The sequence below is a fragment of the Leptonychotes weddellii genome, chromosome 2, assembly GCF_054177405.1.
Source record: "Leptonychotes weddellii isolate Sample4059 chromosome 2, ASM5417740v2, whole genome shotgun sequence".
Taxonomy (NCBI): Eukaryota; Metazoa; Chordata; class Mammalia; order Carnivora; family Phocidae; genus Leptonychotes; species Leptonychotes weddellii.
The window spans coordinates 123,260,153-123,287,946 of record NC_138370.1 but is presented as its reverse complement, the minus strand read 5'-3'; the positions used below and the strand labels follow the sequence as shown (position 1 = coordinate 123,287,946).

Below are 27,794 nucleotides of genomic sequence, written 5' to 3'. Positions count from 1 at the left end.
AACTCTTCTTTAAATGTTTGGTAGAATTTCCTTGGGAAGCCATCTGGCCTGGACTTTTGTTTGTTGGGAGACTTTTGATTACTGATTCAGTTTCTTTGCAGATTATGGGTCTATTCAAATTTTCTATTTCTTTCTGCTTCAGTTTTGGTAGTTTATATGTTTCTAGGAATTTATCCAATTCTTCCAGATTGCCTAATTTGTTGGCATATAATATTTCATAATATTCTCTTAAAATTGTATTTCTGTGGTGTTGGTTGTGATTTCTCCTCTTTCATTCATGATTTTATTTATTTGGGTCCTTTCTCTTTTCTTTTTTATAAGTCTGGCTAAGGGTTATCAATTTTATTGATTCTTCCCAAGAAAAAGCTCCTAATTTCAGTGATCTGTTCTATTGGCTTTTTTTTCCCTTTCTGTATCATTTACTTCTGCTCTAATCTTTATTATTTTCCTTCTTCTGCTGGCTTCAGGCTTTATTTGCTTTTCCTTTCTTAGTTCCTTTTTTTTTTTTTTTTTAAGATTTTATTTATTCATGAGAGACAGAGAAAGAGAGAAGAAGTGGGAGAAACAGGCTCCCACGGAGCAGGGAGCCCGATGCGGGACTCGATCCCAGGACCCTGGGATCACGACCTGAGCTGAAGGCAGATGCTTAACCGTCTGAGCCACCCAGGCGCCCTTCTTAGTTCCTTTAGATTAAGGTTAGGTTGTATGTTTGATACTTTTCTTGCTTTTTGAGGTAGGCCTGTATTGCAATATATTTCCCTCTTAGGACTGTCTTTGCTGTGTCCCAAAGGTTTTGGACTGTCATGTTTTCATTTTCATTTGTTTCCGTGCATTTTTAAATTTCTCCTTTAATTTCCTGGTTAAGCCATTCATTCTTTAGTAGGATGTTCTTTAACCTCCATATATTTGTGGTCTTTCCAAATTTTTCTTGTGGTGACCTCAAGTTTAATGGCCTTGCGGTCTAAAGATATGCATGGCGTTATCTCAATCTTTTTGTACTTGTTGAGGCCTGATTTGTGACCTAGTATGTGATCTGTCCCGGAGAATGTTCCATGTACACTCGAAAAGAATGTGTATTCTTTTTCTTTAGGAGGAAATTTTCTGAATATATCTGTTAAGTCCATCTGGTCCAGTGTGTCATTTAAAGCCATTGTTTCCTTTTTGATATTCTGTCCACTGCTTTAAGTGGGGTGTTAAAGTCACCTACGACTATTGTATTGTTATCAATGAGTTTCTTTATGTTGGTTATTGATTGATTTGTATATTTGGATGCTCCCAAGTTGAGGGCATAAATATTTATAATTGTTATATCTTCTTGTTGGATAGACCCGTTTATTATAATATAGTGCCCTTATTCATTTCTTGTTACAGCCTTTGGTTTAAAATCTAGTTTGTCTCATATACGTATGGCTACTCCGACTTTCTTTTGACGTCCATTAGCATGATAAATAGTTCTCCATCCCCTCACTTTCAACCTGCAGGTGTCTTTAGGTCTAAATGAGTCTCTTGTAGGCAGCATATCGATGAGTCTTGTTATTTCATCCATTCTGATACCTATGTGTTTTGATTGGCACAGTTAGTCCATTTACATTCAGAGTGATTATTGATGATATGAATTTAGTGCCATTGTATTACATGTAAAGTTGGTGTTTCTGGAGATTTGGTCTGTTTCTTTCTACTCTTTGTTGCTTTTGGTCTTTCTTTCCCACTCAAAGAGTCCCCTTTAATATTTCTTGCATGGCTGGTTTAGTGGTCATGAACTCCTTTAATTTTTGTTTGTCTGGAAAACTCTTTATCTCTCCTTCTATTTTGAATGACAGCCTTGCTGGATAAGGTATTCTTGGCTGCATATTTTTCCCATTCAGCACATTGAATATATCATGTCACTCTCTTCTGGCCTGCCAAGTTTCTGTGGAGAGATCTGCTGCTAACCTTATTTGCCTTCCTTTGTAGGTTAGGGTTTTCTTTTCCCTTACTGCTTTCAGAACTTTCCTTATCTCTGTATTTTCCAAATTTTACTATATGTCTTGGTGTTGGCCTGCTTTTGTTGATTTTGATGGGAGTGCTCTGTGCCTCCTGGATTTGGATGTCTGTTTCCTCCCCCAGATCAGGAAAGTTTTCAGCTATAATTTGCTCAAGTAAACCTTTCTGCTCCTTATTCTGGGACTCTTATGATATGAGTGTTATTACACTTTATGGAGTTACTGAGTTCCCTAAGTTTACACTCATGATCTAATATTTTTCTTTCCCTCTTCTTTTCAGCTTCATTATTTTCCATAATTTTTTAAAGATTTATTTATCTGAGAGAGAGCATGAGTGGGAGAGAGGCAGAGGGAAAGGAATAAGCAGACTCCCTGCTGAGCGTGGAGCCCAACACAGGGCTTGATCCCACCCCGAGATCATGATCTGAGCTGAAGGCAGATGCTTAACCGACAGCCACTCAGGCGCCCCTGTTTTTCATAATTTTATCTTCTATATCATTTATTTGTTCTGCTTCTTCCATCCTTCATTCTTTCCATCCAGTCAGTTTTGCATCTCGGTTATAGTATTTTTAATTTCAACCTAATTTTTAGGTTTTTTTAATCTCTGTGCTAAGGGAGTCCCTGATGTCTTTTGTGCTTTCCTCAAGCCCAGCTAGTATCCTTATGATTGTTGTTGTAAATTCTGGTTCAGGTGTATTACTTATATCTGTTTCAGTTAGATCCCTAGCCGAGATCTCTTCTTGTTTTTTCTTTTGGGGTGAATTCCTCCATCTTGGCATTTTTTTTCTAGACCTCTGTCTTCTGTGTGTTAGGAAAGTCTGTTATGTTTTCTGCTCCTGAGAGTAATGGCTTATATTAAGAAGTCCTTTACTGTCCAGGGCCTGGTGCTTCGGAAAGTGTTTCTGGTGTATGCTGCATGCACTCTGCTGTTGTGTTTTGGCTGCTCTATCCCTCAGGTCAGGCCTCTGCAGAGTTTTTCCTTGCCTGCAGTGGGGAGTGTTTGGACCTTGTCCAGTGTATGGTGAGTTTTAACTAGGTGTGTTTTGTTCTGCTTGTTAAAAGAGACTAAATACTATTTCCCCTCGAACTTAAGCTTTGTGCACTCAATGGTCAGTAGACTTGGTGTGCAGGTGTCTTGTGCTGGTCTTCTGCGGGAGGGGCCCACTTTCTGCTCTCTGATTTTCAGGCACCCTTGCCCTGGTTCAGAAGCACCTGCAGAGTCCAGGGAGGTGGGGCTTGGTGTAAGTGGTGCAAGCCTCCACTGTGGGAAGCTGTGCTGCTCACTGAAGTCCGTCAGTGCTGATGTCCAAGGGGGGAAAAATGTTGTAAGCCTGCTCTCTCCTCAGAGAGGGGAGTTCGCACCCACTGCTGTTCCAGAAGCCCTTACAGAAGAGTGAACAATCTCCCCTTGTTTGTCCCAGGCTTCACCCTGCCTTTACCATGTCTGTGTCAGAGCCATCTGCCCACCCGGTGGCACTGTGCTCCTGTATTTTATCTCAGGCCTGCCATCTGAGTTTCAAAACTCCAAATCATAGGGACCTTGCATGTCACACTGATCCTCTGGGGGAGGGTCTCGCGGTGGTATGGATGGTGCCAGTTTGTCCCAGAAGGGCAGTCGCACTGAGCACGGGCTTGGAGTTCATGGCAAAGAGTAGCAAAAAGCTGGTGTCTTGGTTAGCGGCCCACAGCAGACATCTCTGCTCCTATGCTAATGAATTGGACAGCTCAATGGCACCCGCTGGCTCTTTTGTCCCTGGAGAGGCAGTGCTACCTCTCCCACATGCACTGCAAGAAGGGGGACTGTCTCTCCCAGTGGGACCCAGGGGATCTTCCGACCACACTGTCTGCTCCCAGGCCTCTGCCCTTCTTCTCCACAGGAGCACCTCTGTACCCACCAGGCTTCCCCCAATGATCGCATGGACTTCTAGAACTTTAGTCTCTGAGCTCAGCCACTTGTAAAAACTTGCAGTAATCAACCGCTCTCGTTTTCCACGTCAGTGGTTTTAGGGAAGTGTTTTTCTTGTGTAATGCCCTGTGCTCTATTCTCTCTCTCTCTCTCTCCCTCCCCTCTCTCCCTGATCCAGACTCCCTCCCTTCCCTAGCACTCGCTATTCTTTTTTTTTTTTTTTAAAGATTTTATTTATTTATTTGAGAGAGAGAATGAGATAGAGCATGAGAGGGGGGAGGGTCAGAGGGAGAAGCAGACTCCCTGCTGGGCAGGGAGCCCAATGTGGGACTCGATCCCAGGACTCCAGGATCATGACCTGAGCTGAAGGCAGTCGCTTAACCAACTGAGCCACCCAGGCACCCGCACTCGCTATTCTTTTCTCCCCCAAATCACAGCTCATCTCCTACCTTCCATGATGTGGCCTCTTTTCTCCCTCTAGTTGTACAGTTTGTTCTCCTAGTCCTCAGATTGATTTCCTGGTGTTCTGAATGATTTGATATTTATCTAGCTGTGTTTCAGGTATGAGGCAAGCATAGGGTCCTCCTACTACTCCGCCCTCTTAACTCCCTAATCATTCAGTTTAAATTGCGAACTCTACATGCATTCCAATTTCCCTTGTAATACTTTTTAAAAAACCGTAGTACTAAAAAAAACAAAAAACAAAAAACAAACCCAACCAAACAAAAAACCTGTAGTACTTACTATATTCTAACATACTCATATCATTTGATTATTTATTTTGTTATTTGCCTCCTGCCACAAGAATATAAATTTAACAAGGGCAAGATGTTTGTTTATTTTGTTCATTGATCTATACCCAGTACCTAAAATGGTGCCTGGAACATTGTGAGGACTCCTGGGACAGTGCACAGATAGCAGACTGAAACACACCCCCAGTCTTTCTGAGAAAGAGACCTGTTTGTCCAGGAGCTTTGGCCTGGGGGGCAGGCTTCTGGTTTGGCGCACATAAGGGGGCCTACAAACTACAAAACTGCTATTAGGGAACAGAGGCCAATTGATGCAGTCTTTGTGGTCTCCCTCTGCCTGCTCCAGCTGGCCAGTATCGTACAGAGAGGAGCTTACACCATTCTCTGCTGCCCTGATTTTTACAGTTGCTGCCAGGAGACACCTCTATATCGCCTAGGTTTGGTGGTAGCAGTTCATAGATCCCACGGGACTATCACCAACAGAGAATTTTTAAACAGTAGTACCACTCCCAGTGGCTGCCCCAAGAACTACCACAGCAAGAGGCAAAAGACCTAGAAACCCAATCCTTCTGTGAAAAAGGCTTATTAGTTTATCTTCAAAGTTGCAACCTAAGGGGCAGGCTTCTGTTAACACACACATCTAAGGGCTAAAACCTTCCCTGACACCTCAGAGAGTGGGCATTATCTTTATGCTCTCCCTCTGCTACACTCTAGAGTGCCATCATCCCTCAGAGGGGAGTTCTTATATGTGTCTGGTATCCTAGTTTTTATATCTGGTGCCTAGTTTTAGTGGCTGTCACCCAGGGAATATCCTTTGATCACTCTTGGCTCTGATGGCCAAGGGCACTGGCACTCCTGTGTCTAATGGGACTGTAACAGTCAGAGTTCTTGGTAGGTACCAATCCCAGGACACTGCACAGACCAGACTGAAACACACCCCTAGTCTTTTTGTGAAAGACACCTACTTGCTACTTACTCCTGGAGCTTCAGCCTAAAGGGCAAACTTTAGGTTTGGCATACCTTTAGAGGCTATACAGGTGCTCTCAGTGAATGTAGGCTAGGGAATGCCATGTTTGCACTCTAGCTCACCCATATCTCCCAGAAAGGAGCTCATACATTTGTCTGGAGCCCCAATTTTGTGACTACTTCCCAGGAGACACCTCCAGATCACCTGGCTCTGGGGGCCAGTCTGGTCAATTACTGGGACCTATTAAAAATAAAATATGATATATGTGTAATTACAAAGTTTTGAGAGACAACTAAGAGCAAGAGCGGTGTTGAACAATAAGTTTTATCTTCACAAGGCCAACCCTTCCAAGACAGAAAGGCAGTTGTTCCATCTGATTGATAGAAACCAATGTAGGCAATCAAGCAAAATGAAGAAACAGAGGAATAGAATATGTTCCAAATGAAAGCAGAAAATGAAATCCCTTAATGAAATGGAGGTAAGTAATTTACCTGATAAAGAGTTCAAAGTAATGGTCATAAAGATGCTTACTGAACTTGGAAGAAGAATGGATGAACACAGGACTTCAAAGAGAATTTTAAAAGATGAAGATAGTTTAAAGGATTTATAGGACAACCTGAAGCAGACTAATGTTCACTTTATAGGGGTCCCAGAAAGAGAAGAGAGAGAGGCAGAAAATTTATTTGAAGAAATAATGACTGAAAACTTCCCTAACCTGGGGAAAGAAATAGAATTCCAGATCCAGGCAGAGGATTCCAAATAAGGATTCCAGAAGATTCCAAATAAGATGAAACCAAAGAGACCTATACCAAGACACATTATAATTAAAATGTTAAAAGTTAAGGGAAAGGAGAGACTCTTAAAAACAACAAGAGGAAAACAAGTTGTTACCATGCGAGGGAACCCAAATAGGCTATGAGCATATTTTTCAGCAGAAACCTTGCAAGCCAGAAGGGAGTGACACAATATATTCAAAGTGCTGGAAGAAAAAAATTTCCAACCAAGAATATACTACCCAGCAAAATTAACAATCAGAATTGAAGGAGAGGTAAATAGTTTTCCAGAGAAGCAAAAGCTAAACGAGTTCATCATCACCAAACTGACCTTAAAGAAATACTAAAGGGACTTGTTAAGTTGAGAAGAAATATAAACAGTAACAAGAAAACATATGAAAAACTATATCTTTGGTAAAGGTAAATATTTACTGAAGGGAATAGATTAATCTCTTAAAGCTTAGTATGAGGGTTAAAAGACAAATATAGGGGCGTCTTTAAGCGTCTGCCTTCGGCTCAGGTCATGATCCCAGGATCGAGCCCCACATCAGGCTCCCTGCTCAGTGGGGAGTCTGTTTCTCCCTCTGCCCCTCAACCCACTTGTGCTCTCTCTCTCTCGCCTTCTCTCTGTCTCTCAAATAAAATCTTTTTTAAAAAAAATATATATACAAAATAATACAAAAAATACAAAATACAAAAAATAAATGTCACCACAATAATTAGTTAAGGGATACACATGATATGATGAAAAGATGTTTAATGTGACATCAGAAACAAAACATTAGAGGGAGAATAATAATGTAGACTTTAAAATGCATTCAAACTTGAGTTGTCATCAACTTAAAATAGACTTACAAATTTTTATATGTAGGCCTCATGATTACCACAAAGCAAAAACCAGTAGTGGATGAACAAAAGGTAACGAGAAAGGCATCTTAAGCATACCACTAAGGAAAGTCATCAAACCAAGATGGAAGAGAGCAAGAGAAGAAGAAAGGAACAGAGGAAGTACAAAACAGCCAGAAAGCAAGTAACAAAATGATAATAATAAGTCTTTAGCCATCAATAATTCTTTGAATGTAAATGGAGTAAATTCTCCAGTCAGAAGATGTAGAGTAGCTAAATGGATAAAACAAAATAAGACCCATCTATATGTTGCCCCCAGGAGACTCACTTCAAACATAAAGACACACACAGACTGAAAATTAAGAGTTGGAAAAAGATATTCCATGTAAATGGAAACCAGAAGAGAGCTGGAGTAGCTATACTTGTATCAGACAAAATGGACTTTAAAACAAAGACTGTGATAAGAGACAAAGAAGGGCATTACATAATGATAAAGGGGTCAATTTAAAAACAGGATATAACATTAATAAGTATTTATGCACCCAAATAGGAGCACCTAAATACATAAAGCAAATATTAACACACCTAAAGGGAGAATTAGACAGCAACCCAATGACAGCAGGGGACTTGAACACCACCCTTCTTACATCAGTAGATCAGACAGCAAAAACTATGGAAACATTGACCTTAAATGACACATTTGAGCAGATGGACCTAACAGGTATATATAGAACATACCATCCAAAAGCAACAGAATACACATTCTTCTCAAGTGCACATGAAACATACTCTAGGTTAGATCAAGTCTTCACAAACTTAACATTGAAATCATGTCAATCATCTTTTCCAAACCCAATGGTATGAAACTAGAAATCAATTGCAAAAAGAAAACTGAAAAATTAATATGTGGATATTAAACAACATGCTACTGAATAGTCAGTGGGTCAGTAAAGAATTCAAAAGTGAAATCCAAAAAAATATCTGAGACAAATGAAAACGAAAATACCAAACCAGTATACCAAAAATTATGGGATACAGCAAAAAGAGTTCTAGGTAGAAGTTCATAGCAATAAATGCATACCTCAGAAACAAGAAAAATCTCAACCTAACTTACACCTCAGGAAACTAGAAAAAGAAGAACAAATGAAGCCCAAAGTTAGTAGAAGGAAGGAAATAAAAGTCTGAGGAGAAATAAATGAAATAGAGACAAAAAGACAATAGAAAAGATCAATGAAACCAAGAGCTGGTTCTTAGAAAATATAAACAAAATTGCCAAACCTATAGCTAAACTCACCAAGAAAAAAATAGAGGATTTAAGTAAAATCAAGAATGACAGGAAAATCATTACAACTGATACTACAGAAATATACAGGATCACTAGAGACTTTGAACAATTACACGCTAACACATTGGACCACTTAGAAAAAAAGGGATAAATTCTTAGAAACATAAAACCTTTCCAAACTGAATCAGGAAGAGAAAAAATATCTGAACAGATCGATTACTAGTAAGGAGATTGAAACAATAATTTAAAACCTCCCAACAGGGGTGCCTGGGTGGTTCAGTCATTAAGCGTCTGCCTTCATTTCAGGTCATGATCCCAGGGTCTTGGGATTGAGCCCCACATCGGGCTCCCTGCTTAGTGGGAAGCCTGCTTCTCCCTCTCCCCCTCCTTGTGTTCCCCCTCTTGCTGTGTCTCTCTCTCTGTCCAATAAATAAAAAATAAAATCTCTAAAACCTCCCAACAAACAAAAGTCCAGGACCAAATAACTTCACTGATGATTTCTACCAAAGAAGAATTAACACCAATCATTCTCAAACTCTTCAAAAAATAAAAGAGAAGGGAACATTCTAAACTCCTTGTATGAGACCAGCATCACCATGATAATCAAAACCAGACAAGAAAAGACAATTACTGAGAAGAAAATTACAGACCAGTAGCCCTAATGAACATAGATGCAAAATTGCTCAAGAAAATATTAGCAAGCCAAATTCAACAATACATTAAAAGGATCATACCCTGTGATCAAGTGGAATTTATTCCAAGGATGCAAGGATGATTGAACATTTACAAATCAGTCAGTGTGATACACCACATTAACAAAATGAAGTGAGAAAATCATATTTAAATAGAAGCAGAAAAAGCATGTGACAAAATTCAATATCCATTTATAATAAAAACTTGGAATAAAGTGGGTATAGAGGGAATGTCCCTCAACATAATGAAGGCCATTTATGACAAGCCCACAACTAATATTAAAACCCAGTGGGGGGGCGCCTGGGTGGCTCGCAAATAAATACAATCTTAAAAAAAAAAAAAAAAATTAAAAAACAAAAAAAACCCAGTGGGGTTAAGTGAAAGCTTTTTCTCTAAGATTAGGAACAAGACAAAGATGCCCGCTCTTTCTTTTTTTTTTTTTTTAAGATTTATTCATTTATTTGAGAGAGTATGTGTGAGTGGGGGAGGGGCAGAAAGAGAGGGAAAAAGCAGACTCCCCACTGAGTGCAGAGCCCAGTGAAAGGCTTGATTTCAGGACCCTGAGATCATGACCTGAGCTGAAACCAAGAGTCAGACTCTTTTTTTTTTTTTTTTAAAGATTTTATTTATTTATTTGAGACAGAGAGAATGAGAGACAGAGAGCATGAGAGGGAGGAGGGTCAGAGGGAGAAGCAGACTCCCTGCCAAGCAGGGAGCCCAACGCGGGACTCGATCCCGGGACTCCAGGATCATGACCTGAGCCGAAGGCAGTCGCTTAACCAACTGAGCCACCCAGGCGCCCCCCAAGAGTCAGACTCTTAACCAACTGAGCCACCCAGGAGCCCCAATGATGCCCGCTATTGCCACTTTTATTCAACATAGTGCTGAAGTCGTAGTCACAGCAATTGGGCAAGAAAAAGATAAAAGTCATCCAAATTGGAGATAAAGAAGGAAAATTATCACTCTGCAGATGACATGGCATTTTATATATAGAAAACCTTAAAGATTCCACTAAAAAACCATTAGAACTAGTAAATTCAGTAAAATTGCAGGATACAGAGTCAATATACAGAGGGTTGCCTGGGTGCCTCGGTTGGTTAAGTGTCCAGCTCTTGATTTTGGCTCAGGTCATGATCTCAGGGTCCTGGGATTGAACCCCAAGTTGGCCTCTGTGCTCAGAGGGGAGTCCTCTCAAGGATTTCTGTCCCTCTCCCTGTGCCCCTCCCTGTTTTGGGCTGTCTCTCTCTCTCTTAAAAAAAAAAAAAAGTCTTTCAAAGTCAATATACAGAGAAATATGTTGCTTTTTTAAAAAATTTTTTATTCTTCTGTTAATCACCATACATTACATATGTTGCATTTCTATACACCAATAACAAACTATCAGAAAATTAAGGGGGCACCTGGGTGGCTCAGTTGGTTAAGCGTCCAACTCTTGATTTTGGCTCTGGTCATGATCTCAGCGTTGTGAGATCAAGCCCCACATTGGGCTCTAAACTCAGTGGGGAGTCTGCTTGTGATTCTCTCTCTCTCCTCTCCCTCCCCCCCTCCCCCCCACTTGCATGCATGCTCTCTCTCTCTGAAATAAATAAATCTTAAAAAAAGAGAGAAGGGGCACCTGGGTGGCTCAGTCATTAAGCATCTGCCTTCGGCTCAGGTCATGATCCCAGGGTCCTGGGATCGAGCCCTGCATTGGGCTCTCTACTCCGCGGGAAGCCTGCTTCTCCCTCTGCCACTCCCCGTGCTTGTGTTCCCTCTCTCGCTGTCTCTCTCTCTGTGTCAAATAAATAAAATCTTTAAAAAAAAAAAAGAGAGCAAGAAGAAAATAACCCCATTTTCAGTTGCATTAAAATGAGCAAAGTACTCGAATTATAACCAAGGAGGAGAAAGACTTATGTACTGAGAAGTATGACATTGAAAGAAATATAAGGAGACACAAATAAATGCAACGATATTCCATGCTCATGGATTGGAAGAATTCAAATTGTTAAAATGTTCATACTGCCCGTAGCAATCTATAGATTTAATGCAACCTTTGTCAAAATTCCAGTGGCATTTTTTCACAGAAATAGAACAAGCAATTTTAAAATTTGTGTAGAACTACAAAAGACCCTGCATAACCTAAGCAATCTTGAGAAAGAAGAACAAAGCATCAGGCTCCCTGATTTCAGACTATATTATAAAACTACAGTAATCAAACTACTACAGTATTGACATAAAACAGACACACAGGGGCACCTAGGTGGCTCAGTCAGTTGAGCATCCAACTCTTGATCTCAGCTCAGATCTTGATCTCGGGGTCATGAGTTCAAGTCCCACATTGGGCTCCACGCTGGGCATGGAGCCTACTTAAAAACAACTGGGGCACCTGACTGGCTCCATCATTTAAGTGACCACCTTTGGCTCAGGTCATGATCCTGGGGTCCTGGAATTGAGCCCCGCTTTTGGCACCCTGCTCAGCAGGGAGTCTGCTTCTCCCTCTTCCTCAACCTTCCCCCCTGCTCTTTTTCTCACTTGCTGTCTCTCTCTCTCTCTCTCGAATAGATAAATCTTTATGAAAAAAATTAGAAACAACAAAAAAACCAGATACACAGATCAGTGGAACAGAATAGAGATCCCAGAAATAAACCCATACATATATGGTAAATTAATTTAGAAAAAGGCACCAAGGGGGCACATGGGTGGCTCAGTCGTTGAGCGTCTGCCTTCAGCTCCAGTCACGATCCCAGGGTCCTGGGATCGAACTCTGCGCTTCTCCCTCTTCCTCTGCCTGATGCTCCCCCTACTTGTGCTCACTCTCTCTCTGTCAAATAAATAAAATCTTTAAAAAAAAAAAAGGCACCAAGAATATACAATGGGGAAAGGACAGTCTCTTTAATAAATGGTGTTGGGAAAACTGGACCACTTTCTTAGGCCATATACAAAAATTCACTCAAATGGATTAAAGACTAGAATGTAAGACATGAAACCATAAAAACTCTGGAAGAAAATATAGAGAGTAATAAGTTCCTTGACATCGATCTTGGCAGTAATTTTTGGATTTGACACCAAAAGCAAAGGCAACAAAAGCAAAAATAAACAATTGGGACTACATCAAACTAAAAAGTTTCTGCATAGCAAAGGAAACCAGTAACAAAATGAAAACGCAACCTACTGAATGGAAGAAAATATTTGCAAATCATATATCTGATAAGGGGTTAGTATCTAAAATATATGAAGAACTCAGACAATAGCAAAAAAAATTAATCCAATTTAAAAAATGAACAGATGCTCTGAATAGGCATTTTTCCAAAGAAGACATACAGAAGGCCAGTGGGTACATTAAAACATCTCCAAAGTCACTAATCAGGGAAATGCAAATGAAAACCACAGTGGGCTATCACATCTGTTAGAAGAACGGCTATTATCAAAAAGAACAAAGGGGTAGGACTGCGAGGGGAAAAACACCAAGCGTTGGCAAGGATGTGGAAAAGGGGATCTTTGTGCACGGTTTGTGGTAGTATATATTGGAGCAGCCACTATGGAAAAAATAGATCTGCCATATGATCCAGCAATTTCACTTTTGGGTATTTATTTATATGAAGAAAACAAAACACTAACTTGAAAAGGTATGTATCACCCCCATGTCATTACAGTATTATTTACAATAGCCAAGATATGGAAACAACCTTAAGTGTCCATCAGTGGATGAATGGATAAAGAAAATGTGATGTGTGTGTGCATGCACACACATATATACACATATATAAATAAAATGGAATATTATCAGCCATAAAAAAGAATAAAATATACCACATCCATTTGTGAGAACATGGATGGACCTTGAGAGCAGCATGCTAAAATGAAATAAGTCAAAGACAAAAGCATCATATGATCTCATTTATATGTGGAATCTAAAAAACAAAAACTAAAAAAACCAAGACAGAACAGATTGGTGGTTACCATAGTTGGGGGTTGGGAGGGATGGATGAAATGGGTGAAGGGAGTAGAAAGGTACAAATTTTCAGTTAAAAAATAAATGTCATGGTGATATAAGGTACAACATGGTGATTGTAAGTAATAATACCATATTGCATATTTGAAAGTTGTTAAGAGAGTATGTCTTAAAAATTATTGCAGAGACAAATTTGTAAATATGGTGACATGTTAACTAGACTTATGGTGATCATTTTGCAATATACACAATATCAAACATGTTATGCACCTGAATCTAGTAGGTTTTGTATGTTAATTATACCTCAACTAAAAGAAAGTTTAAAACAGGAATGGAGCAAAAGCATACTGAGCATAAACAAGGCCAGACTTGCCTTGAACTTCAGGCAGTGTTTGTTACGTGCTTTTGGTGGACTTTGTCTTGTGTGTGATATATAGACAAATCTGGTAGGCTTTAGTACCAAAGACAGGAAAATCCCACTCCCATAGGCTCACATGCATAAGACTTAAAAGAAGGTCCGTGTGAACATAAAGCCTGAAAACATGTGCAAATCCTCTTTTTTCTTTCTGATCAAACCTTTTTTTTTTTTAATGATGCTATTGCTGGGAGTCTATTTAGTGTATTAAATTGTATCTTAAACAGCTTAACTAGTGCAGTGGGAAGAAGTTAGAGGTTTTGAAGGCTGAAGATTAGAGGTGGGTTTTATAAAAATGGGTGCACTTTAATATTTAAAATGTTTGGTTGAGTAATATATGTACATATGCACACATTCAGAGGAAAATACACATAAGTATATAGCTTGGTGAATTTTCACAACTGAATATATCCGTATAATCAACACCCAGAACCAAACCAGAACCTAAACAGCATCCCAGATACTCTCATTGTTCCTCTTCCAGTTATTTCCTACTCAGAGTAACCAGTATTCTGACTCTAATGCTATAGATGTGCTTTGTTTGATTTTGTTCCCTATCTAAATTAAATCATACAGTATTTACATGTTCGTGTCTCTTCTTTTGCTTGAAAATATTTTAAGATTTATTCACATTTTCTTCTATATGGTTAGAGTTTATTCATTTTCAGTACTATACAAAATTCTATTGTATGAATATAACAACGTACCCATTCTACTGTTGTTAGGCATTTGGATGGTTTCCAGTTTGGGGCTGTTCTATATTGTGCATTATCTAATATATTATATTAATGTATTTTGATGTATATGCATAAATTTCCTAGGACATTTCACAGTTTTTTATCCATAGTCAGCGAACTACTAAGTGTTCGTCAGTGTTGCAGTCTATATATTTGCTCTGTGTACCTTACTCAAATGGAACTGTAGTCGCAGGTATTACCAAATCCTTCCCTTAGTGTTCTCACTAGACTTTTTCTAAAACTCACTTGGATTTTCAACATATATTTTGGTTAAGTATGAATATTAATGTGTTTTATCAGATTGTGGGTGCTTTTTAGTCTTTGTTTTACTTGCTTGTGTATCCCAGCAGCTGGCACAGTTACCTGAAAAATAGTAAGCTGCTTGAGTGAATGGTGATGGCCATCATCATTGCCAGAGATTAACACAGCAAGTTCCCTAGGTTATGTGAACCATCTAGTTCAGGTAAAATCCTTGCTTTAGTTTGACATCTCAGAGTCAAAGGGTTAGGAATGGGAGGTGATCACTCTCTGAGAAGCCTACAGCAGGGCTCGGAACTGAACAGGCTGTGTGGTTAGGGGGAATTGCTGTGGCTTTACAAGCCTCTTGGAGATTGCGTGTGTTAACAGCAGTGATTCCAAAGGGTAGTGTGGGGGCCAGATATAAATAGCAGAACACAAATGGGGTGAGGTGCCACTGCCAAGCTACTGCTGGGGGTGTTTATAAAAAGAAAAGCATTCCCTCTCAGCTCTCACTGTCAACAACCTCCCATCCTGAAGACACGCTTACCACAACTGAGGGAGTGGGGAAACAGTTTGAGACCTAGCATCAGTTAAACCTCCTCCACAGGCAGAAAAGCCAGGTAAACATTTTGACTTATTTACACTCAGCTACAGAAGTAAAGAATTTTCAGAAAATCCTGATTCAGAGCTTGCTTGGCACATACTGCCTCGTGACAGTTATCTGTCGAGTATTATATTTCAAATCTTTTTTAGAAAGTGAAGTTTAACACAAAAGTGGCATTTTGGTTGTATATTTCAGAGTCTCTAGTGAAAGAAACTGCTCCTGAGTAAAGATGGGAATGTGGGGCCAAAGAGAGAACTCTCCTTTCCCCTATGCTGTTTATTCCCATTTGCAGATGCCAGAATATGTTGATTGGTAGGATAAAGTAGAGATCTCTGTTCAGTTCCAGTAAAGTCAGCTTTGTTACAGGTATGTGGAAAGAACCAACCTTTAATTGAGTCAGTTAATGGCTGTGGGGACAGCTTCAGCTCTTGAGGACCTCTCACCCTCCTCTTTACCCCTTTCAGTCTCCTAAATATTGGGACAAGTATTGGGCATTTGGCCAAAGAGTTGTATAATCTTATTAGAATTCCTGCCTACCTAATTTTTTCTTATTTTCATTCCTGCCATCAGAAATTTATGCAAGACACTTGTTTTATCCTTGGGCTTCTCTTGAATCTGAATATTTGGGGGAAGGAGGCCCCCTTGGGTAACCCTTCAGTTAGTAACACTACTGGTCTCATCATTCCCTCCATCCTACACAGATGGGTGTGACTTAGTTTGCAAAGAGGATAAAAGAATGGATGATGTGCATGCACCATAACTACTGGGGAAGTTTTGGAAACTAGGAGCTAGGAGACCACCAGTCTGAAGTGATTGTTTTTTATAGTTTGTGTTATTTCCTGTGTAGGCTAAGGGAAAATTCAGAGATAGGAAGAAAATATGACTACCAATGACTGTCCATGATGGGAGAGACAGCATGGCTGGAGGAGAATGGAAATGGACAGATTTAATCTTGAACAAATTTCTGAAGTTCTCTGAGCTTTTGTTTCCCTATCTGTAGAATGAGGATGTTAGCCACCAGACAGAATCTAATTGCCCTTCCAGCCATTGGAAATTTACTGATGATCACTTCCTGACCATCATGATATCTACTCTCACCCTGAAAGAAATACATACACTGTGTCATCCTGCTCTACTTCCTCTAAACTTACTCTTTTTTAAGTCTGCTAAATTGGAATTTCTTCATTTTAATTTAGAAGAGAAAAATGAAGACCGGACATTTTGATATGGTCACCATGCTGCTGGCAGCTATGATTCTAATGGACATTTTCCAGGTAATGTTGGGAATGGGAAGTATGTGGTCATTGGAATGGGAACTCTTGATATAATGTTGCCTGAGGCAACATTGGGTGGGTTGATGTTGGAAATGAGAGTGGATAGAATAAATAGAATAGGTAAATTAGATTTTTACAAGTAGATTTTATCTTTTCATTTTACACATTAGATACAGGCCAACTGTAGAAAGTTGAAAAAATTAAAATTAAGCAAACAGAGGAAAGTAAAAATCATTCACAATCCCTCCACTCAGAGGGAAAAGACTCTTAATCTGTTGGTGTATAGTCTTCTTGGCTTTTTTCTGTGTGTGTGTTTATAATTTAGAAAAATGGGTTCACACTGTACAAAGTATTATTTTACTTTGCTTTTTAAGTTACTACTGTATATAAATGTTTGTCATTAAGTATTCTTAAAGTATGTATTTTGTCCAAATAAGATGACACTGCAGTGTTTGGTTGTGTGTGTTTTGTTGAACTATATAATGACCATTTTCTCACATCTGGTGTTCTTTTTTTCTGATAAAACTTGTATGATTTTATTTTTTGCAGTTGAATCTTTAAACATTCTGTAACATATTTTTATGTAAAATATGAGCGAGGCATCTCATTTGATTTCTTTCTCGACAGTGTTAACTGTCACATCACTACTGAATATTTTTCCACTGTTTTGAAGTGCCTTCTTTAAAATATGTTAAGTTCTGGGGCACCTGGGTAGCTCAGCCGTTAAGCGTCTGCCTTCGGCTCAGGTCATGATCCCAGGGCCCTGGGATCGAGCCCCGCATCGGGCTCCCTGCTCAGCGGGAAGCCTGCTTCTCCCTCTCCCACTCCCCCTGCTTGTGTTCCCTCTCTCGCTGTGTCTCTCTCTCTGTCAAATAAATAAAATCTTTAAAAAAAATAAAAATAAAATAAAATAAACTATGTTGTTCTTAAAATTTTATTTTTGCATTTAATATACTGATCCCTTGTCAATGGAATCATTGTGTATTCTGTTGCCTGTACTGCCGTATGATTTTTTAAATTGAGGTATAATTCACATATCATAAAAAAATCACCATTTTAAAGTACATAATTCAGTGGTTTTCATAAATTCACTGTGTTGTACAACCATCACCACTATCTCATTACAGAACATTCCCATCACCCCCAAAAGAAGTCCTGTAGCTCTCACAATCAGTCCCAATTCCCTCTTCCCTGCATCCCTTAACAACCATTACTACTTTCTGTTTCTGTGGATTTGCATATTCTGGTTGTTTCACCGGAATGTAATCGTACAGTATCTGGCCCTTTATGTGGCTTCTTTCACTTAGTATATTGTTTTCAAGGTTCATCTATGTTGTAGCATATACTAGTACTTCATTACTTTTTAGAGCTGAATAATATTCCATTGTATGGTTATGCCACATTTTGTTTATCCATTTATTAATTTTTTAAAGATATTATTTATTAGAGCATGAGCGGGAGTGGGGGGAGGGGCGGGGGGGAAGCAGACTCCCCACGAGCAGGGAGCCTGAGATCAGGACCTGAGCCGAAGACAGATGCTTAACCGACTGAGCCAGCCAGGCACCCCTACCCATTTATTAATTGATGGACATTTGGGTTCTGTTCTCACTTTTTAAAGGCTCTTAGGAATAAATAATTCTGCTTTGAACTTTCATGTATAGATTTTTATGTGAACATGTTTTCAGTTCTTTTGGGTATGTAACTATGAGTAGAATTGCTGGGTCATATGGTAATTTTATGTTTTCCATAGTGGCTGTACCATTTTATATTCCCACCAGCAATGTATGAGGGTTCCATTTCTCTACATCTTTGCCAACACTTACTTTCCTTATGATTATAGCCATTCTAATGGATGTGAAGTGGTATCTCACTGTGGTTTTGATATGCATTTTTAACATTCTTTTGTAACATAATTTCATGTGTGTTCTGTGACTGTTCTATAATTTGTTTAACCAGTTTCTTTTCATTAACATTTAGGTCATTTCCACATTTTTGGTAATATTTTTGTAATAAATTTTTGCTAATTAAATTTCATTAGTAAGGGCTTTTGTTTCAGTGATAAAACAGAGGAAGAAAATATTATCAGTTTGTTCACCTAGCCTTTTGGACATGTCCCTTAATATCCATTCAGTTGTCCCTGAATGGTGGTGGCATTTGTGAACTTTTTCACTGCTCAAGGCACTCACTGTACAGAACACACAATCAACTGTGGCTTTGGGCCAGAAAGACTTAATGTCTAAAATTAGACCTGTGGAGACTGGTTAGAGGCATAGGAAAAGAAAGGAATATGCTGGATAGGATATGATATCACTCTGATATGATGTGACTCAGATATGATGTGAGGAATGTGGGAGGTGGTTTCAGGGTGTGATGTCTTAAGTCTTGAAAATGAGTCAGGTATTAGTGCCCAAGATACACCGTGGTACGTTCTGTGCTGCAAAGGAAAATGCATTTCTTGGCTAGGAGATGGCAGTGATTTAATCTCCTGAAGCTCAGATTCCCACTTCAGGAAACTGACCTACAGACCCAGGAGTTCAATGGTCTCAATGACTTCCCCAGCAGAATATTCCGTGGCTGATAATAAAGACCGTTTCTGATGCTGGCCTAGTTTTTTCATTTATAAGATGATGTTATGAATTGTCTGCCCAACCTTTCATAATAGTTGTTAGGAGGAGAAAATTAAAGTCTTCTGAAAGTGCTACATAAATGTCTGTGGTCTTTATCATTGGAAACAGGGCATTTTGTTTAAGAGGACAGATGCTGGGGCCAGATTGCCTGGCTTCAAATCTCAATTTCAGACAAGTTACTCTGTCTTAGTTTGCTCATCCTTAAAAAAGGGACTAATAGTATCTACCGCACAGGGTTGCCATGAAGATTAAATGATTTCATTAATATATAGGAACACTTAGTGCTTGGCATACAGAAGACACCCTGGAGAAGTTTGTTAGGTCTTAGTGATAGAGTGACCACAGAGGGTGACTGAGAAGAAGATACCTAGGAAAACTCTAAAATGAATAGATGGGTCTTTGTAAGGACCAGGTTGTTGATGGGTGCTGTAGGCACTAAGATGGTAAGTTTGCTCTTAGACTATTAACAGTTGAAGGGTCTTTGTGCAATTCAAGTGGAGTTACTAAGTAGGCAGTTGATAATACGGGTCTGGCACTTACAGGGACAGGTCAGAGATATTTGATGATAATCGACACTATGAGCATGTATATAATTGCCTAAGTTGAGAGTTAAAAAATAAATAGCTTTGAGAAACTCCCAACATTTAATGGCCAATAGAATATGTTGGATCTTCAAAGAATCTAAGAGGTGTTCCCTTAGTGAGAGTTGTTTCAGTGGAGGAATGGGTGTGGGATTGAGTAAAGAGGATTGAGATGTGAGTGGAAATGAAATGGCGATATCAAGGGTAGACGTTTCTTTCAAGAAGTTTGTCTGTGAGGGGGAGAAGAGAGATAGTAGGAAGCAGATAGCCTGGGATATTTATTTTGCTTTTTTAGGTTGATTCTCTCTCTCTCTCTTTCCCCCTTCTCCCTCCCCTCACTCCTGCCACACCCACTTTCACTCACACACTCACTCACACGCTTTTTAAGAATCATTCATGAGGTAAAAAAAAAAAAAAAATCATTCACTCGGAGGCTGCAACTTTAACAGCTCCTAAGGGTCCTTATAAAGTTTTCAGCTGAGGTCTCCTGCTTAGGTTGTGGCTTATGCAGCCAATGTACTATTACAAGTATAGAATAGTGGAAAGAGAAAATGATGAGGGAATTACCCTTTTATTTGTAGAAACCCTTAAGTGGTGTACCCGGGCAGATTTGCTTGTCCTTTGTTTTGATCCATAGGCCAGAGTACAGGATTTCTTTTTATTTAGTGCCCGCGGTTCTTGGTCACACCGCTTCAAAGAATGAAGAGGCAGACCAGATGAAGAGTGGTGGGCAGCAAAGCAAAGTTTATTGAGCGATAGCAAAATGATAGTACAAAGCTCCTGAAGAGGGAGGGGACCCGAGAGGGTGGCCCCCAGAGTTTCTAAGTCTAGGGGTTTTTATGGGCTTGTTGGCAGGCTGTTTTAATCTGATTAACCCTCCCTGCACGGGTCACCCAATCACATTTTTGTCATCTGTCTATCACGTGGGAAAGGGTGGAGGGCTCCTTCCAGGGATGGTGTAAAATCCTTTTAAGGTGGGGGGTGGGGCTTCCTTGCCTGCCTTTTCTTCCAACTGTCCTTCATTAATTTAGTTCACTTGAATATTTTGCTAGTTGCTCTGCTAGCAGCTTGGAATTCAAAAGGTAAATGTGACACATTTCCTGCCCTTGAGGAGCTTACAGTATAATACATGTATTCCTATCATTAAATAATGAAGATAACCACAGTGTGTTGAAGGCTTAATAGGTGGGTGGGCAGTGTGGGTAAGGGGTTTGCATATATTCATTTTATCATTAGTTCTTTACAACAGTCCTGCAGTTAAGATATTATTTCCCTTATCCTCATTTTTAGATGAGAAAATTGAAGCTCAGAAATGTGAAATAACTTTCCCATATCTAATTAGTATCTAGTTATGGAATTTGAACCCAGATTTGTCTGGCTCCAAGCTAGTGCTAATTATATGATACAACCCCACTTATTATGTTGTATGTATTATTTAAAGATACATTAGGCCTTTTTCGGTTGTGTGTGACAGAAACACAATTCAAACTAGCTCAAGCAGATATGGAATTTATTGATTCTTATGGTAAAACTTTCAGGTACAGCTAGACCCAGGGTCTTAACTAATGTCATCGGGGCCTCTTCTCTCTCCCTTTTAGCTCTGCAGGCCTTTCTTTGTTGGCTTTATTTACAGTCAGGATTCTCCATGGAACTAAAAGGATAAGCACTGGCTGCCCCAAGCTAATATGATGCGTGGAGCTTATGGTTGTAGACGGAAGAAGCTTTTTTTCTCCCCCCTAGGAGCACTCTGGTTTTTAAACCTGCATCACTGGGCACCTGGGTGGTTCAGTCAGTTAAGCATCTGATTCTTTTTTATTATTATTAATATATAATATATTATTTGTTTCAGGGGTACAGGTCTGTGGGGTACAGGTCTGTGATTCATCAGTCTTACACAATACACAGTGCTCCCAACAACACATACCCTCCCCAGTGTCCATCGCCCAGCCACCCCATCCTTCCAATCCCCTTCCCTCTAGCAACCCTCAGTTTGTTTCCTGAGATGATGAGTCTCTTATGGTTTATCTCCCTCTCTGGTTTTGTCTTGTTTCATTTTTTTTCCTGTCTTCCCCTATGATCCTCTGCCTTGTTTCTCAAATTCCACATATCAGTGAGATCATACGATAATTGTCTTTCTCTGATTGACTTATTTCGCTTAACATAATACCCTCTAGTTCCATCCACGTCATTGCAAATGGCAAGGTTTCATTTTTTGATGGCTGCATAATATTCCATTGTATATATATACCACATCTTTACCATTCATCTGTTGATGGACATCTGGGCTCTTTCCATAGTTTGGACATTGCTGCTATAAATTTTGGGGTACAGGTGCCCCTTTAGATTACTACATTTGTATCTTTGGGGTAAATACCCAGTAGTAAGCATCTGATTCTTGATTTCGGCTTAGGTTGTGAGATTGAGCCCCACATGGGGCTCTGCACTGCTGAGTGTGGAGCCTGCTTAAGATTCTCTCTCTCCCTCTCCCTGTGCCCCTACCCACCCCACCTGCTCACATGCTCTTTCTCGTGCGCGCACGCTCTTTCTCTCAAAAAAAAAGAAAAGAAAAGAAAAGAAAACACCCCTGCATCATTACTTATCATTGGAGAGAAGGTGCAGAATCAGTTCTACCCAAACCACGTGTGCAAGGGAGGGGGAATCCTCAAAGGAAAATGAATAATATTGATCATTATGTATCATGTACCGTATTTCACACATGATATTTCAGAGTCATTCAGCAGTCTTAAGGGGTTGAAAAAATCTAGCTAAGAATATTGTTTAAAGCCAAGACTGCTACCCATTCCTTTAATTTCACACTTACTCTTTCTTCTGCACCATAAGGTTCAGATGAGTGAATTACAGGCATAATCGTTCCCATACTTCTCATTGCTAACCTTTACTGTTTCATACAAAGAGATCACAGCTGACAAAAGTTATCAGTAACAGTGGGATATACTTCCTACATAAAAATCATGTCCAAAGTTGGGTCTAAGCAAGGGAGAGATTCTAGGCAGGGCATGAGAGGGTGGGGACAGTAAGGGAGAGAAAATGATATACACCAAACATCTCATTTCAAGAGTATTAATTTCCTTTTCCTTTTCTTTTGAAGGTGAAGGCTGAAATGTTAGACATGGCAGATAATGCATTTGATGATGAATACCTAAAATGCACTGACAAAATGGAAGTCAAATATGTTCCCCAATTGCTCAAGGAGGAAAAAGCAAGCCATCAGCTCTTGAAGGATGTGTGGGAAAATGCAGAAGCCAGATGGGAAGCCCGGAAGACTCGCATCTTTCTCCCTATGAGTTTTAAAGATAACCATGGAATAGCACTGATGGCATATGTTTCTGAAGCTCAAGAGCAGAGTCCCTTTTACCATATGTTCAATGAAGCTGTGAAGACGGCCGGCCTATCTCGAAAAGATTATATCTATGACTTCCAGTTCAAAGCTTTTCATTTTTATCTGACAAAAGCCCTGCAGTTGCTGAGAAGACCTTGTGAGGACAGTTACAAAACTGTGGTGTATAGTATAAGCCAGGATGTCTCATTTACATTTGGAGGGCTAAACCAAGCCAGATTTGGCCATTTCACCTTGGCGTATTCAGCCAAACCTCAAGCTGCTAATGACCAACACATTCTGTTAACCATCCACACATGCTTTGGAGTTGCTATAGAAAATTTTTTTGATAACGAAAGTGGAAGAATTATTTTAATACCTCTGAATGAGATTTTTAATGTGTCACAGGATGGAGCCAGCAATAACCTTATCCTTCAAAGCACAAACAAGACCTGCAGCCATTATGAGTGTGCATTTCTAGGTGGTAAGTGTCTCTGTTTTGTCTGCGCTTGTCTGGGAAGAAAGGAGTTGGATCTTAGGCCCAGGGAAAGGTCAGGAAAGAAACTGACAGGTGTTTGAAAAGAGAAATGACATTGATGGTCTCTAGCTCCTTTCATATCATTAGTTTTTTTCCCCATAATTTAATTTTATCAAGATAATACATTTATAGCATTCTGAAAGTTAAATAAAATACTATAAGGCAATGGTTCTCAACTGGGGCAATTTTGCCCTGCAGGGTCATTTGGTAATAACTGGAATTTTTAACTCTCACAGTCATCCCTAGTTGCTACTAGTAGCATCTAATGGGTAGAGGCCAAGGACACTGCTAAACAAAATGCACAGAACAGCCCCCCACAACAAAGAAGTACCTGGCCCATAACCGTACTTATAAGGCTTATGAAAAATAGCAACTCCCTGCCCCACTGTTCCCTATCCCCAATTTTCACTCCTCAGGGGCATTCATTTTTAATTTTTCAGCTAAAGTTTTTTTTTAAAGATTTTATTTATTTGCGAGTGAGAGCACAAGCAAGGTGAGAGGTAGAGGAGAGTGAGAAGCAGACTCCCCACCAAGCAGGGAGCCCAACGTGCGGCTCGATCCCGGTACCCTGGGGTCATGACCTGAGCCGAAGGCAGACACCTAACCACCTGAGCCACCCAGTTGCCTCTCAGCTAAAGTTTTGTTTTGTTTTGTTTTTTAGATTTTATTTTTATTTATTTGACAGAGAGACAGCGGGAGAGGGAACACAAGCAGGGGGAGCAGGAGAGGGAGAAACAGGCTTCCCACAGAGCAGGGAGCATGATGTGGGGCTCGATCCCAGGACCCTGGGATCATGACCTGAGCCGAAGGCAGACGCTTAACGACTGAGCCACCCAGGCGCCCCTCAGCTAAAGTTTTTAATAATATGTTTCAGCATGTTATTTCTTGATTTTTAAATTTTTAAACCTCATCAGTTACATCATCAGTAACTCAGTCTCAGCTTTTGTCTTTCTGTTCCACCAATCTTACCCTGTTGGGTTTATTGATTCATGTTTGCAATGTGACTCTTGTAGCTGTAGGCATCAATCCATGTTCAAGACAAAAAGAAAGGGCAGTGGGATGGCAGCTAGATCTTCCTATTTAATCAGGAAAGTAAAAGCTTTCCCAGAAACTGCTAGTAGTTTTCTGATAACATATCATGGACCAGAACAGCTACTTGATAATCCATAACTTGAAGAAAAGCTTGGAAATGAGGTAATTAGCTTTTTCAGCCTCTCTAGCGCAGGGAGGCAAGGAGAAGGGAGTTAGAAATAGTTGTCATGTCAGTAAACCAAATATATCTCATAACCACCACCCTACGCTCCTCCTCAGTGTTTGTGCATTTCCCCCTTCCCAATCTCCCATTGTAATAAAGACTGGTACCTTTTTATTTATTTTTTTAAGATTTTATTTTTTTATTAGAGAGAGCACGAGCAGGGGGAAGAGGCAGAGGCAGAGGGAGAAGCAGACTCCCTACTGAGCAGGGAACCTGATGTGGGGCTCCATCCCAGGACCCTGAGATCATGACCTGAGCCAAAGGCAGGCACTTAACCAACTGAGCCACCCAGGCACCCCAAGACTCATACCTTTTTAAATACCTTTTTTACCCCAGGGTTATTAGTTGTATGATTTTTTTTTGTTTCCTTAGTTCTTTATATCCCATCAATAATTCACCTCCAAATCCTTAGAAATATAAATCTCCACTTAGTACATTCAGACATATCAGATACTTTCTCTTTTTTTTTTTTTTGGAATATACTCCTGGATTCCCCCCATCAAACTACTCTGTGATGTACTCTTTAGGCCTGCTGAATATCCTAAAATCTCTCCTCACAACTGTAGAGACTTCCTTTTGTTTCTCCCCTGTGAGGAATCCCCTATATCTTGGATTTTCTCCTCTTTCTTGAATTACTTCTTTGTTTGGCAAGGGTGTGTGTTTTCTAAAAGTTTTCTGAGAAAAGGGACATTGAGGGAAAATTTTAAGACTTTGCATGTCTAAAAAATCTACCTGTAAGTTTGAATAATAGTTTGCATAGATTCGTATTTCTGTTTTGGAAACCATTTTCCTTGGAATTTTGGAGATATTCCTCCATTGTCTTCTGGTTTCTGGTGCTGCTGTTGAAGAGCAGGAAGCCATTCTAATTACTAAAACTTTGAATTAGACCTTATTTTTATCTTTGGATGGTTTTAGAACTTTTCCTCATCCCCAGCATTCTGAAATTTTATGATGTTGTGGCTTGGTGTCTGAGTGAAAGATTAATAAAACCCTTTCTCCTTCCTCCTGTGAAAATGGCCTCCTGTTGATCTTCTAACACTGTTTCTCTGTAATCTACTGAAGGTGAAATGACCACTGTGTAACCCTATAACGCTACCTAATGGTAAACATAGCCCTTGATTGGTAAAATGCATCTGAGCTGGGAGGGTTGTGAATAAACTGTAAATATTTGGGGGAAGCCATAGCTTTGGGCATTCCCGAATGCGGTGTGACATATGCAGGTGTTTTTCTTGCTGAGTCCTGAAACTATACTCATGGACTGGCATAAGAGATATTGTTTTTTGTGGAATGAGGCTACTAAGCTAGGATGGTTCCTGCACCCGCCTATGTAAGCTTGTTTCCTTGTACCCGAGCCATCATTTTGGGAACAAAAGAACAGGCCTGGATTGCTGTGAGGACTTGCGTTGAAGGGATGTGTCTGATGCTGCCCTGCTGCTAAGTAGTGTGTTATGTTTCTTGCCTTGCATTCTTCTGTAAAACTGAGTAAACTAGTGAGAGGAGAGCCTTTTTGGGTCTTATGAGTGTGCCTGTCTGGCTGAACCCAAAACCAGGGCTGCTGATCAAGAAGGGTGAGTATTGCAGTAGGGCCTCAGAAGTGGGATAGACTTTTAGACCTTGACTCATTGTGGCCAAGGCACTATGAGATTAAAAAGTACAGGTAAGTAAGTAGGAAAGTACTGATGAGACACCATGCCGGGGTGGGGGCTGATCCACTTATGATTTAATGACAGAAGTGTTGTGGCCATTGAGACGCCTGGGGCACAGAATTTAAGGAAGGTCCTTACTCTTAGGGTCATATACTTGTACCGTCTGCAAACTTGCATGATTCTAAGAGTGAGTGCCTTTTTAAATTTCGCATTCATAGGCACCTCATTTGCCTCACCCCAGTCCCGGTCCTGCGTTGCAAGTGAATGAAACTATCTACCTTGAGAGGGAAGATGAAGACTGAAGCGAGTAAATTTGTATTGAGAGGAAAAGTGCCCATTCCTCTCATCAACCATATAGTGGACCTGACCAAAAACCAAGCCATTTAGATCTGGCTCATACCAGCTCACGGAAGCTGACTGTGGGCATACATCTCTTCCCAGTTCCTCATACATCACAGTAGCTTGAAATTGGCCATGGTTGAGAGCTTTACCATGGAAATCAGTGAACAGTACAAATCAGGACCCCACCACCCACCCCAGAACCTATTCACCTAACCAATACATCACAGCCAGAAACCCAGTTGAAGCTGGGATGACAAAATGATTCCACTTTGGTGCTCCTGATGCATTTGGCCAAATGCCATTTGTGGAGGAAGAAACCCTGGCTGCAGTAGATGGAGGCCAAATCAGTCACTGGTTGATGGACAAAAGGTGGGCAGTGGAACCCACAGAGTTGTTTGTGAGTGGGATTATTATGAACAAAAGGGGTGGAGCCATTGGGTTGATTGAGAATGAGCCAGGGCTCAGGTTTTCATGAGGAAGTACAATATGAGCTCATGCGAGGAAGGGAGGAGAGGAATATGCACACCCCTTTGGGTATGCCCACAAGGTCAGGCAGAGGCTGTCACAGCAAGTTAATGTTCAAAGCAGCCACAAGGAGAGGACTTTGTGGAGGCTCACATGCACTATTTGTTTGGGAGCTCTGACAAAGGCCACTGCAATTGATCCTGTTGATTTAATGCCAAACTGAATTCTAACCAATGTCCTCTGCTGCCATCTAGAGACAACCATTGGGATCTCAGGGACAAAACCCCCCAAAAAAGTAAAGCTAGGCTGTTTTCAACACTATGAAGGAAAATAGCCGGGGCTTTTAAAAACTCAAGCTGGAAGGATATAATCAGAACCTTGTTCCATTGTGACTGAATAAAACTCTGGATGAAAAAAAAAAACAGTTGTTTCTAAAAGGGATAAAAAATGATACCAAATCGGGACGTCTGGGTGGCTCAGTCAGTTAAGCGGCTGCCTTCAGCTCAGGTCATGATCCCAGTGCTCTGGGATCGAGTCCCGCATCGGGCTCCTTGCTCAGCAGGGAGCCTGCTTCTCCCTCTGCCTGCAGCTACCCCTGCTT

General features: G+C 40.2%; 1 protein-coding gene and 1 long non-coding RNA gene across 4 annotated transcripts in view; both read left to right on the top strand.

Annotated features, from left to right (window-relative positions):
* Positions 1-27,794, top strand: part of LOC145720281 (uncharacterized) — a 128,452-nt gene that overhangs the window by 73,031 nt on the left and 27,627 nt on the right. The gene's annotated exons all lie outside the window — the stretch shown is intronic.
* The window catches only part of ART3 (ADP-ribosyltransferase 3 (inactive)), a 147,564-nt gene that overhangs the window by 101,308 nt on the left and 18,462 nt on the right, over positions 1-27,794 (top strand). For 2 of the 3 annotated variants that reach the window (XM_081812977.1, XM_081812975.1), the window contains exons 2-3: positions 16,325-16,402; positions 22,720-23,431. In XM_081812977.1, coding sequence (XP_081669103.1) covers positions 16,334-16,402; positions 22,720-23,431 — 781 coding nt within the window. In that variant the 5' untranslated portion in view covers positions 16,325-16,333. Of the gene's footprint in view, positions 1-15,035; positions 15,145-16,324; positions 16,403-22,719; positions 23,432-27,794 lie in introns of those variants that run through there. The other variant, XM_081812976.1, reaches the window with a different exon arrangement.